The sequence below is a fragment of the Tenrec ecaudatus genome, chromosome 10 (assembly GCF_050624435.1).
Source record: "Tenrec ecaudatus isolate mTenEca1 chromosome 10, mTenEca1.hap1, whole genome shotgun sequence".
NCBI lineage: Eukaryota > Metazoa > Chordata > Mammalia > Afrosoricida > Tenrecidae > Tenrec > Tenrec ecaudatus.
The window spans coordinates 123,475,753-123,488,805 of record NC_134539.1 but is presented as its reverse complement, the minus strand read 5'-3'; the positions used below and the strand labels follow the sequence as shown (position 1 = coordinate 123,488,805).

Sequence of the window (13,053 nt, the reverse complement as noted above, 5' to 3'; positions counted from 1 at the left end):
ACTTTTAGCCTGGGGCCTACCTGCCCATGTGACTTTCTCATGTGATCTGGTTTGTGCTTTCTCAGCATGGAAGCAAGCTTTCTAAGAGAGAGACAGAGACACAGGAATGACAGGGGCAAACCAACTGGCTTTTATGAATCAACCTCAGATGTGACACAGCAGCACTTCAGCCACATTCTTTATAGAAAGGTAGTCACCAAAGCTCATCCAAGTTCAAGGGAGGGACTATCAAACTCCCCCTCTCTATAGGAAGTAGCAAGGTTGTGAAAGATCATTTGGGACCAGAAATACTGTTGTGAAAGTGTTAGTACTACCTGAATATAGCTATGATGTAAACCTGATCCAAATTTCAACAGCATTCTTGACAAGATGGATTATCCAAGCACTAACTTTATGTGGAAGTAAAGAGGCCCTAGCGAAGTAAAACATTACTGAAGAAGAACAAAGCATGCCTCAGAGTTAGAACAGCCCCTACAGACTAAGCACACAGAACTGAGAGCCCAAATGTAAATCCATCCACCTATTTCCAGCGGAGCTTCAACTGTGGACCAAAGTCCATGAAACGAGGAAGAGACAACCTCATTAACAAATGGTTCTGGCAAAACTAGATGCCTATCCAGAAAAATGAAACAGGATTCCTACCTCACATTACACATAAAAACCAATTCAAAATGGGTCAAAGACCTAAGTGTAAAACCTAAAACTATAAACAAGTCATAGAAGCAAAAACAGGGACAATGCTTGTGGTCCTGAGAGGCGGCATCAATAGACTATCAGATCAAACTGCAGAAGTCTGAGGGCCCTGGCTTAAAGCTTGCAAGCAGCCATTGCTGTTTTCCTCCATCTGGAGCCATGAAAAGTGAAGACACTTGAAGACCAAGGGCGAATGAAACACACGAACTACAGCTTCTGTTGGCTTGAAACTAGAAGAATCAGATGATGATTGGCTTCCAACCTCCCTCATTGGAATCACAATAGAAAGCCCTAGACATCGTGGGAGAAAAATGCAAAACAAAATTTAAAATTGTGACAAAGGCCAGACTTACCGGCCTGGTGACAACTAGTGGACCCTGAGTCTGTGTAGTCCTTGGACAGACAGTCTTCAAGGACTGGGGCTGAGCCCACCCTAGGGGACATCTTTCAACCAAAGGAGACCTGAAGGACATTGGCCCCAAAACAAAGGTCAGAAGGCAGGAAGGGACAGGAAAGGACAAGTGGAAATGGGAAAATCTGCTCAGCTAGCAAAAGATGTAGTGTGTGGGGCATTAAAGGTTTGAAGGTAAACAAGCAACCATCTAGCTCAGAAGCAGAAAGCCCACATAGAAGCACATCAGCCTGTGTGAACACGAGGTGTCCAAGGGATCAGGCATCATCAGAACAAAAAATCATATCATTGTGAATGAGGGGGGAGTGCGGAGTGGGGACCCAAAGCCCATCTGTAGGCAACTGGACATCCCCTTACAGAAGGGTCGCGGGGAGGAGATGAGCCAGTCAGGGTGCAGTGTAGCAATGATGAAACATACAACTTTCCTTTAGTTCCTAAATGCTTCCTCCACCCCCACTATCATGATCCCAAGTCTACCTTGCAAATCTGGCGAGACCAGAGGATGTACACTGACTAGATTAGGTCAGGGGCTGTCCCTGTGTTACTCAACGATACGTACCAGGGCTCAGCAGAGCCCTCCATCTGCACTCAGTACGTATCCACTGAATATTGTGTAAAGGTATAATTTTGTTTTGAGACCATACATTAATCATTAATAAGAAAGTGCTAAATACATTGTGTCCGAATTCTTTCTTAAAGTAGCCTTTTCTTTTCTTTCAGTAATTGCCCGTCCTTTTTGGCTGCTGCTTTAGCCAGAGCCACGTCAGATGAAGTCCTTCAGAGTGATCTTTCTGCACACTGTCTACCTAAGGAAACGGATGGGGCAGAAGGGACTGTGGGTAAGTGCCGCTCTACATCACTTGTTTTAAAACACTATCATCGTCTCACGTTCAGTCAGCCACAGAAAATGTCTGCAAAAGGCGACACCGAATTGCGTTTACCCAACCAGTTGATTATATAGTGGCAGCAAGAGGAAAACAGATGCAAGAAACCATATTTTTAATATAGATCAGTAAGCGGAGAGAAGTAGAGGGAAAATGTACACGTGTATAGGGAATTGGAGCAACAGGAGGTTGGCCAAATAGTATCTGGATAAATAGAGCTAAGTAGAGAATGTGAAGGCAGAATAGAAAAACCGACCAGGTGAGAGGGGGCAGGGGAGGTGAAGAAAACCCATGTGAAATGTTTCCCTTGCCTTCAAGAATCCAAGTGACAAATCAGGTGTGGAAATTCAAGAACTCAGCTGTGATTGAGGTTGTTAATGGTATGAAGTTTTTATCTGCTGACAGACGTGTAACATATGACTTTGTTGCATTCCTTGCTTTCCTCCCAGGCGAATTAGGAGGCGCTCCTGATTAATGAAGGCATATTCGCAAACGCACTGGCCTTCTCCATGTCTGCCAGGCCCAAAAGAAATGCTGCTGTATTTTACAATAAGAAAGTACTACACAAAATTGTTCAATATTTTTAATAGTTCATGCTATTTATTCTATTTTAAGCATTTGCCTTTAAGCACAGTACATAATGAATCAGAGGAGCTAGATTCCCAGAGATGTGAGGAAGAGATAGAAGTAAACACGCCTGCTCTTCTTTTATCTTTAGGCTTGTTTTTGACAGAAAATTGGCAAGGGCTGAATTCCTCCACTGATTTTTAGTGGTAGTAATTGATCCACCTGGAACCAAGTTGTTCCAGAGTCAAATTGGATGGAATTCCTGCTGCGATGCACTGGTCTTTCCTCTGGCGTGTTTATCAAGTAAAAGCCCATAATGAAAAGAGGAGGGAGCGTAAATTCTGCTTCACCGCAGCCAGGCGACGGCTGACTCAGCGGCAGCTCAGTGCAGTGACTTTAACGGCTGATGAGTAATTTACAGCTGTGAGGGGGTGGGTTGCTACTTTGGACAATTTTCTTTCTTGTACCCTTTTTTATTGTGGATTTTTTTTTTTCACTTCCAGCAGTAAGTTTGCATATAGATGCCCCACACCTTTCCCTGTAGGTGGAGAATAGCTCGTGTAGCAAAGTTGACATGTTTCCCTACATGCCTAGTTGGGAAGAGTTTTTCTTTGGATGGGCACCACTGATCTTTCTGATTTTTTTGTTTGTTTCTTCTCCCCCGCCCCCAAGATATTTACCACTGGACATTTCTGAATGTCTCCAGGCCATTAGTGTGACCCACTATAATTCTAGACCATTTCAAACCCCTTAATTAATGGAACAGAAGTCACTTTGGTGTGAAGAGTCTGCAGGACACGCTGTGTTTACCCAGACATCAGGTGGGGAGTACACATACTGAATGAGTCTGGAGCCACTGGCTTAAAGGCATCAGAGTCCCTACTATGGAACCCTCTAGTTTGTTGCTTCCAAAAATAGACTCTTTATTTAAAACCCTGTAGTTTTAAAGTTCATTTTATGTTTAGGCCATCTCCAACAGTGACCTTGGTAAGTGACCTTGCACATCTGACTTGGTTAAAATTTAGTTGAACAGTACAACTTCTACCCAGACAACTTAAAAGCAATGTGAAATATCCCAATGTGAAAAAGAAACAAGAGGAGGAAATAATCACCTAGCAGAGGATATGAAAATTATTATGAGAACTTTGTCCAAATCAATTTGTAAATATCTGGATATTTTATACAGATAAATTAATAATGCTTACCACAGAGGCAAGAGGTTGCGACCCCTGTTAAAGGACTTGTCTCCCCTAGACTAGAGAGGTCTATACCCCGCCCCAGCCATGACACCACAGGTGAGCATTCTTAAACTGTGAAGGGCCGATCATACCACTTTAAAAATGAATATTCCGATTGCCTAGCGACAGAAGTAAAACTTGCATAGCATTATATTGGTACCAAAACCTGCCTCAGACAAAACTGAAAAAGAAAATGAGAGACCAGTCTTAGTAATCAATTTTTTAAATCTTAAGTAAAATATTTATGTAGAGAGTACAACAGTTAATTCATTCAATGAATATTGTCTTGAAGGCCTACCATATGCTTAGCGCTGTACTGGGAAAACAGCAGTGAATAAAACAGAAATATTGGGAACTCCATTAGCATAACATATTCATATTAATAGGTCAAAAGAAAACACAGTCATCTTTAAATGTGCCAAAAAGGCATTTGATCAAATTCAATGTCCACTCTGAATTTTTCAACATTCCTAAAATGGGGTTATGTGGATACATCTTAATCAGGAGGACAAAAATCAAGCTCAAATTGAAATCTAGCATTTACGCTTAGTCATGGTGAAGACCGCTCACTGTTATCACTCAGGAATGTTTTGTTGGAAATGACCAGACCACACACAGTAGGCTTTAACAGAGGAGCGTTTGTTGCCTAACCTCAAGGGTAGGGTGATTCACACGTAACTAGATTTCTCAGGTCCCGAAATCTCTTCAGGCTCCGTGCAGTCGTAAGATGGTTGCTTGGGGTGCCAGGCCTTCCTCTGCCCAGGTTCAAGTTCAGCAGGGGGAAAAGGTATCTTTTGTCAGTTGGCTTATCCATACGTCCCAGGATTCACTTTAATTGTTTCAATTTGGATCATTTCCCATTCCTGAACCAATCACTATGACCCCTAAATATGACTTTCTAACTGGCTGGGCCCAAATCAAACATTCTACCCCTAGATGCACATGGGTGGAAAGCACAAGAGGAAATGTCACTGGGACAAGGATGAATGTTTGCTCGGTAGCAAATAACACAGTAGAGCAAGACTCAACATAGCAAGTGAATAAAATCAAGTAACCAGGAACATAGAGATTGAGGACTATGCAGGATCCATGTGAAAGTTGATTAGTGAAACAATATAAGTTGATCCAGGATAAGATTCAATATGAAAAAGATGTCCTCTCCCCACCAGATTGTTCTATAAATTCAATGTGATCCTAAACACTGCCAACGGCTCTGCCAAAAGCAAACCTGGCAAAATGACTGCAAAGCTTCTCTGGAAGAGTACACATGGTGAAGTATACACGCAAACTTTTTAAAAATTAAGAGTCCCACTGATATTAAAACAAAATATAAAGCTACAGTGATTAGAGCTAATGATGCCATTGTAGGAATACACAGAAAGACCAGTGGAACGTTAAGGACCAAGAAGCATAGACATATTTGAATATTTGGGTAATTGATTTATACATCCTTTTGCTGATTTGATCAACCGACGTTGAATGAGCCCCTGCTAAGTAATGTGCTGCGCCCAATCGAGGCCGCTAGCGCCCAGTCTGTGTCTGCAGGTCTGATTCAGGAGTCGAAGCGCATGGGCTTCAGAGCTCAAAAGGCCAGAAATGAAGACTGTTTGGAGTTCCCACAACATAGCAACAGCTCCATCAGTGTTACCGCTATGATAGATGACTGGAGGAGCGTGCCAGGGGATGGGAGCAGGGGTGACGGCGGCGAAGAGAGGAACCAGCGAGCAAAGGGTCTGGCAAAGCGCGGTTTGCCCCACACTATTTACTTCACTAAGTCAGACTGAGCAGCACTGCCCCATCGGAGCGCTAATGCTGCCCGTAGGTCACAAGTCACATGTGGTCATGGAGCACTTGGCGTATCGCCAATGCAACCAAAGATCGGCATTTTAAATGCCACTGGATTTTAATTCGTTTTCATCTCAACAGCCACATGTGGCTAGTGGTTGCCTGACTAGACAGCGCGGGTCCATTTATCATGATGAAAACAACACACAGGATGATCGAAAAGTTTAGTTATGATTCGGGAATATGAGAATAATCCTGACGGCCTCTATCAGGTGTTTGTTTCACCCCCCGCCGTGCCCCCTCACCCCCACCTTCCCTTCAAGTCCTGAGCGGGCAGGACCAGTTGGCAATCCTCTGTGGTGACTGAGTCGAGCAGGACACAGCCAGACTGCATTTTGGGGGTGCTGCTGCAGAGACAAGTCAGATGAGAGAGACAGACTCAGGCAGAAAGTGGGAGTCTCTGGCAACTGGTGCTTTTTAAAACATCGGAGCTGCTCAAAACACAATGTTGAGCTGGCTGTGGGCCTGTTTGCCTCAGTCACCACCTCAGGTGGCATTGGCTCTGTGAACTTTTTCTCTTCTAAGTTCTCAGCCATACAAAGACGCTAAGGTGCAGGAGGCCATCAAACTAGGTGTATTATCATTCTTGATTAGTTTGTGTGTGTGTGTCGGGGTCGGGGTGGGGTTAACAATAACTTTGAGGTCAGCTCTCTGAATGTAGTCATTTCTCCCAGAATGTTGAATAAGAAAGTGGGTAAATGTACTAGTCACAGATCGGGGCAAAGGCATATCCGGGACTGAAAAAGAAAATGGGAACCCAAGTTCCTAGGCTGTTCTAGAACACACAGTCTCTTCTTTGGGACTTGCATGCTGGACTGGGGGAGGGATGCGCAGTGACAGCCCATCTGGCAGACATTTCTTCAGGCTGTCGGGTTCAATCTCATTCAGTATGAGGGGAAACTCTTCTTTCAGGGTGCGTGTGGGGGAGTTCTGCAATTTTACATAGGAGACCCTCTACAACCCTGGCCTGAGAAAACTTATCTCCCTTTGGTTTTACATACCTGCAACTTGAGGGGGGCTGAATGATGGAAGGTACTGTCTTCTCTTCAATACTTTTCCAGCCCTCCTGTGACCAGTGTAAATCCATCCAGCTTCGGAATGCAGGTGAGCCTCACAAATAGGCTACTGCCCTGCTTACAAAGTCGAGGGTAAAGAACCCTCGTCATGTCACCCGTCCTGTGAGATCTCCTTTTTTCTATTCGAGGTCACATGCAGAGAGAAATTTTATTTTTTGTCCTTTGATGCTGACCAGTAGCTTCAAGCTTTAATAAACAAATGCATTCGTTTACAAAAAATATTCAGTTCAGCTCCAAATTAGGATCAGCTAGAGGCGAGAGAAGCACTAGAGGACTGAAGGTAAAGGGAGAAGCCAGCAAGAGGCAGAGACCAATGGCCTTCAAGGTAAATGCTTCTTCTTCCCGTAGTTTATAAATCACCTGTTTCCATAGCCCTTCCATATTCCTCTCAGCCAGTCGTTCTCAACGCGGGAGGCTGTGCTCTCTACTTGATAACGGTGCCCGCCCACCCCCACCCCCAAGGAGTCTGAGCTCTGAGCTTGGACCAGTGGCCAGAGCAGCATCCTCCTGGGACGGGAGCAATCAAGCCAAGGGATGGATCCAGCCCTGGCCAGAAGTTTCCTCCCCCAGACACAGGGTATCTTGGTGCAGGTGCCAACACATGCGTTTCTACTAGATTGGCTGTCATTTTCTCTCTTCAGAAGCAGCACTTTCATGTCTCGTAAAGATGAGCTTGACCTACTTCTGTCTTCAGCAAGCAAGTGAAAAGCAGTTTTTCAAGGCTGCTCATTGGGGGTTTCTGTGTTTCCTTCACAGAGATTGAGACCCTGAAACTGGCCCGTTCCGTCTTCAGCAAACTGCATGATATTTGCTGCAGCTGGGTGAAAGACTTCCCTCTCCACAGGAGACCCCAGCTCTATTATGAGACATCGATTCATGCCATCAAAAACATGCGCAGGAAAATGGAGGACAAGCACGTCTGCATTCCCGACTTCAACATGCTCTTCAACCTCCAGGTAAGGGCTTGCCGGAGAGCCAGTGAGTTTGCTAGACAAACGGAGGCCTCCCTGGTCCTGCTGGAAAAGTGGAACTCCGAGTATTTCTAACAATATCTCTGGTTGTTTACTACTAAACTTCAGAGGAAGCCTAAAGGCCAAGTGGCACGTATTTGTATACATGAGACAGCAGAAAAGGAATATTTATGTGGTACGTTATTTTGAATAGACAATGCAGTCATGCGGTTCAAAATTGGGGAGAGAAAAACCCCCATAGCACCACAAGACCTCTCTCCCATCCTTGTCGCCAGGAGTCCTGATGGCACAGTGCTGCGAGGTCAGTGGTTCGAAACCACCAGTCGCTCTGCTGAGGAAAGACAAGGCTTTCTATAGCTGTCCATCATGCTTCAGGGCTCAGAAAGTCACAGCTGGTTCTGCCCTGTCCTACAGGCTGACCTTGTGCTGGACAGGACTCGATGGCACTGAGTTTGAGTTTTCTGATCCTGGTCTCTAAAGGAAGACAAGGAAAATTATTAGTTTCTTGTATAACCTTCCAGAGCTGTTCTATAAAATAAACAAAGCAAGGAAAGTATGATGTCTCAATTAAAGCTAGTTTTCTTTAAAGGAATCTCTCTCTGTAGAATAAGCCAATGGTGTTTATGACGTTCCCACATTCCCGTGACTGACGCAAGCCAGGGCACAAACAAGCAAGGAAGAGTCTGCGGCTCAGGCAGCTGCTTTCCTGTGATTCTCTCCGTTCTCCGTCTCTGAGAAAGGAGAGGAGCTGCTATTACGTTTCACGACTCTCTCTGACTGACAAATTGATCCACATGAGCCTTGTCAGCTTAATAACCATTTTCTTGTTATCTTTCTTGACTTTTTCTATGAAATGTATTATGTTAATTCAAACAGAGGCAGGTTTGTTTCCTTCCCCAGTCACTTGCCTCTTTGCTTCACGCAAGTCCATAACTTAAAAATCATAGCAGAGTAGTTTCTATAAAGCACCACATTTCTTTCATGAAGCAGCGGAATTTCAAGTGTAGCTGTCACATATGTGCTGCTGCCAGGTTGGTAATTGGTGCGTAAGTTCCGAAACTAGATCCACTGATAGCACTGTTTCCAAAGGGTGCCGGGCCCATGTGAGCGGAACCCAAAGGCTATTGTGTGATAACAATCCTGGTTCTCACCACAGTCGCCCGAAGAGTTTACTCACTGTTGTTGTCGACTGACTTGCTGAGTTATCAGTTTACCTCTCTGGGTCGAAATACTGAAAGTGCGTGCAACACTGGAGCAGCTCGGTGTCGTGAGACAGGCTTTGAGGGCCATTTGCTCCAACTTGTTTGTACATTTTATAAACTTTCCTACCCTCTGATCTGGCCATTGAGCTTAGAATACCTTGTGATAAGAAATAGGAATACAGAAAGATCTCGCATATGTTTTGTTGGACAAGTATTTTACACAACATCATGATAAATACTGGTTTAAATCATTATACACAGGGACTGATAAGATGTCTATTACATACGCTTAAAGTAGCGTCTGTCTAGTCATGACGTGGGAAACGCTACGATCTAGTAAAGGGGCTCTCTGTCTGGTGCTCTAGTGTCTGAGAAAGACTCACCCCGCCAATCTTGTTTAAGTCACATTTTCTTGCCCCTTAGAGCTGACTGTCCCCCTTCCCCCTGGCCTCTCCCCCCTCCGTTTGAGGTGATCCTATATCAACTCACTCATTATTTTAAAGTGCTCGGGATCTGATGCCACTTCTCCATTTTCACCCTCACCTTGCGCAATGAAGCCAGTGTTGCTTCGTTGGAATCCCCACGTAGGAGGACATTCCGGTCACTCGTCAGTTCTGTTCAATCCGTTCATCTCCAGTGGCCGTGACGGGAGGTGTTGGTTAAAGCACAAAGTCAACGCGTCACAATGCCTGCTATTCCGTGTTGTCGCTGCCGGGTGCCGTGGAGTCGGTTTCAACTCATGGGGACCCCGTGTGCCAGAGGAGCACTGCTCCCTGAGCGCTCCAGGCGGGAACTGTCAGGGGAACAGAGCGTCAGGTCTATCCGGGTGAATTTGAACCACCAACCACACCCCTCACCATTGTGCCACCAGGGATCCTTGCTTTAGGCATCGGTTTCAGTGACCCTGGACAAGACGAGTGGACACATTAGCTGCAAACTCTGGGCTCAGACCCAGCAGCCATTGTGAAGATGGCCGGGCCCGGGCAGTGCTTTGTTCTGAGCAGAGACGGGCCCCTCACCACCTCAACGGTGCATAACAACAAGCAGCACTGGACATTTCTATTTGATCACCGTGTAATGTAGCGTGGTCTTTTAAAAGAATTTTTCAAAGCTAGAAATATCTGTTGCTTTAGTAGTCCTTTTAATCCCTGTGAGATGCACCTCATTCCTACCCAGCGGGGGAGAAAACAAATGCAACAAAGTCAGACCATTCTGAATCAACAACAGGGTCGGAACTCCCCCGGGGCTCCCTGAGTCCAAGGAAAAATAAATAAGACTTGCAAATAAAAACCGTTATGCACTGCGGCCCCCCAGGAGCCCAGAGCCAGTGAGTGACCAGTGAGTCACCGGCTCTGAGTGAGGTGCACCACCTGATAGACTGGTGCTTGATGGCGAAGAAGCAAGCTGCTTGATGGCGCAAATGTGATTTTTATGATTCGGACTCCTTTGCAGAGACCAAGCACAGGCTTGGGAAACCCCACAGGCTTTGAACTTCAGGGCGTGGGTGGGCCAGAAAGTGTGAAGTTCACCATAGATCATGGAGTGAGACAAACTGTCCACCGCTCAGGGCATTTGGGGATCGCACGTGGCTCCGGTTTGGTTAACTAGACTACTTCTGGGGAGAACGCACTGTCACCATTGATTTGCTGTGTATGGTGAGAATTCAGTGTGACTGACAGGAACGGTTTGGAGGGAGGGGTTGCGATTCGGAAGTCCCCCTATGTGTATGCTTTCTATGATGCATTTGCCATACATCATTGGCCTGGTGCTGGGAGGCATGCTATTTCTTATTGTTCCGTGGTCCTGATTTTATGGTTAAAGCACTTGCATTTCGAAACAAGTCCGCAATCCATGACAGTTCTGCCCAATTCCTCCTCAGGCCTCCTTTCTTCCCCGTCTGCACCTGCACCAGCCATTTTGAAGCAAATGTTGGGGATGGTTTCCATGGCACAGGGCAAGTTTGACCCAGAAGGGGCTCTTCAGCCTGAGCTTATTGGGCATGTGTGTCCCACTATTCTGGCGCAGGTATTTCCACAATTGATCAGGGAGTCAGAAAAGGGAAACAGGCGCCTCATCTGGGCAGCACGTGCAGCAGAGGAGCGAGAGGGGGTACAGTGTTTCCAGGGGCGCGGCTCATTTGAATCAAGCTCATCCTAACTCCGTTAACTGTTGGCTGTGCTTCTCTTGACAGGACCAGGAGGAACAAGCCTACTTTGCCGTGTTTGATGGCCACGGGGGAGTGGACGCAGCCATCTACGCCTCCATTCATCTCCACGTTAATTTAGTCCGGCAGGAGATGTTTCCCCATGATCCTGCCGAAGCTCTGTGCCGGGCCTTCAGGGTCACTGATGAGCGCTTTGTGCAGAAAGCAGCTAGGGAGGTATGCCTTGCACTCGCCATTTCCGGGTTCCCATTCATTGCCTACATCTCAGGAAGGCACGAGCCTAGCTGGACTTGGTCTGTGTCTCATGGGCTTTTTGGATTTTCTCTTTCTGGGCAGGTATTCATTCACCAGCAGCCCTGGTAGCATGGTGGTTTCTTGTTGGGCTGCTAATCTCAAGGTCGGCAGTTCAAACCCACCAGCTGTTCTGCAGGAGAATGATGAGGCTTTCTACTCCCGTAAAGAGTTCCAGTCTCGGGAAACCCACAGGGACAGTTCTACCCTGTCTTATATATATATATATAGGTTCGCCATGAGTCCACATCGCCTCGATAGCAGTGAGTCTTGGTTTGGGTTGGGCAGGAATTCCATAAAGTTCTCATCCAAACTGCATTATTGACCCACGGGATTGGATTCTGTTGTTGTGATGTCTAATTCCCTTTTCAGGAACAGTAGTTTCACGGGAGCACTGGGCTGTCCTGTCTAGAAATTCTTAAGAGCTTATCATTTTATAGGAAAGCCCCTTTGTTGGACTCTTTCTTACCCAACAGTGCCTGTCAGCTTCACACGAGGGCCCTCTCTCTCAGCTGCCGCAAAGCTCTGGCTACCTGGTTAAAACAAAGGTCTCAGGAGGACAGGGAAGCCAGGCTCACTCCCCTCCACCTGGCTCCTGGTGGGAGGCAGGGCTTTGTTTGGCACCTCTGAGGGGAAACATAATTGGAGAGGCTCTGGATGATCCCTGAGCTGATGTTCTCTGTAACAGGCAGAGAAGCGGAGCTCGTGTGCTAACGCCGCTAAGGTTAATCAAAGCCACGTCTCCTACTCTGAGAGAATGACATAGGCCTCAAAGAAAGACTCTGACTTAATTAGTCATTCTGGGTACTGATATATAATTAACTACTAACTGTATATTGGATTTTTAACTGGGGACCAATAGAAAGACAAAAAAACCTTAATTTAAAGTAATTATAGAATGTTATAGACAGAGAGAAAATAAGATTCCTGCCTTATGACTTAAATACTAATGCTTCTTGAAATGGACTCGGAGAACAAGGTAATCATTTCATCTATTTACTTGATCTCAGTTATGCTGGAAAGCAACAGTGGACCTTGGGATTAATGCAACAAACACCCAGAACTATTTGGAATGGAGCAAGGGCAATCATCTCTCGCTCTCTCTCCTTTTTGCTTTGGGGTTCCCAGTTTGGAGTAGGCTGCAAATCCAATGACAGTGGCCTCTCAGGTCTGCACAGAGGGGTGGGGCCGGCAAACAAGTCCGTCTTGGACCTCCGAGTTTTAGAGGCTGCAGCGCTGCGTGTCTGTACGCTGGAGGCTGCCTCTCATTCTTATGAGGACCAGAGCTGGCCACCGGTCCGTGATCAGGAACCACAGGCACGCAGATTAAGAGCCACTTGGTCTTCTTCACCTTCTGTGTCCTCACAATCCTGGCTTTCATGATGATTATGGGGTCCTGGTGTCCCTCGGGCCTGCCAGTCCTTCTCGACAGTCCTCAGTCATCTGCCTCTGTGTCAGCACTTCTCCCCTCCTTGTGCTTCCATGTGCTGCCAACTGCTGGGAAGCAAGGAGCTATTCCTGTTGTGAAGCGGCCCTGCCTCCTGTTCTCTCCAGGGCATATGCGCTGAAGTGTCTTTATCATGGATTCCGGGGGGCTGAGGTCTTGAATGTTCTGTGTGGGAAGCCGTTTCATTGGTGGGTGAGGATTTATAACAAACTTTCCCCATCTGGGGAAAAAGAGAAGTTGTTTTTCTCACGGGGGGCCTTTTA

General features: G+C 46.2%; 1 protein-coding gene across 1 annotated transcript in view; it reads left to right on the top strand.

Annotated features, from left to right (window-relative positions):
- PPM1E (protein phosphatase, Mg2+/Mn2+ dependent 1E) overlaps nt 1-13,053 on the top strand; it is a 211,448-nt gene that overhangs the window by 187,583 nt on the left and 10,812 nt on the right. Inside the window, exons 2-4 of the mRNA XM_075561523.1 lie at nt 1,826-1,944; nt 7,472-7,671; nt 11,080-11,268. Coding sequence (XP_075417638.1) covers nt 1,826-1,944; nt 7,472-7,671; nt 11,080-11,268 — 508 coding nt within the window. The remainder of the gene's footprint in view (nt 1-1,825; nt 1,945-7,471; nt 7,672-11,079; nt 11,269-13,053) is intronic.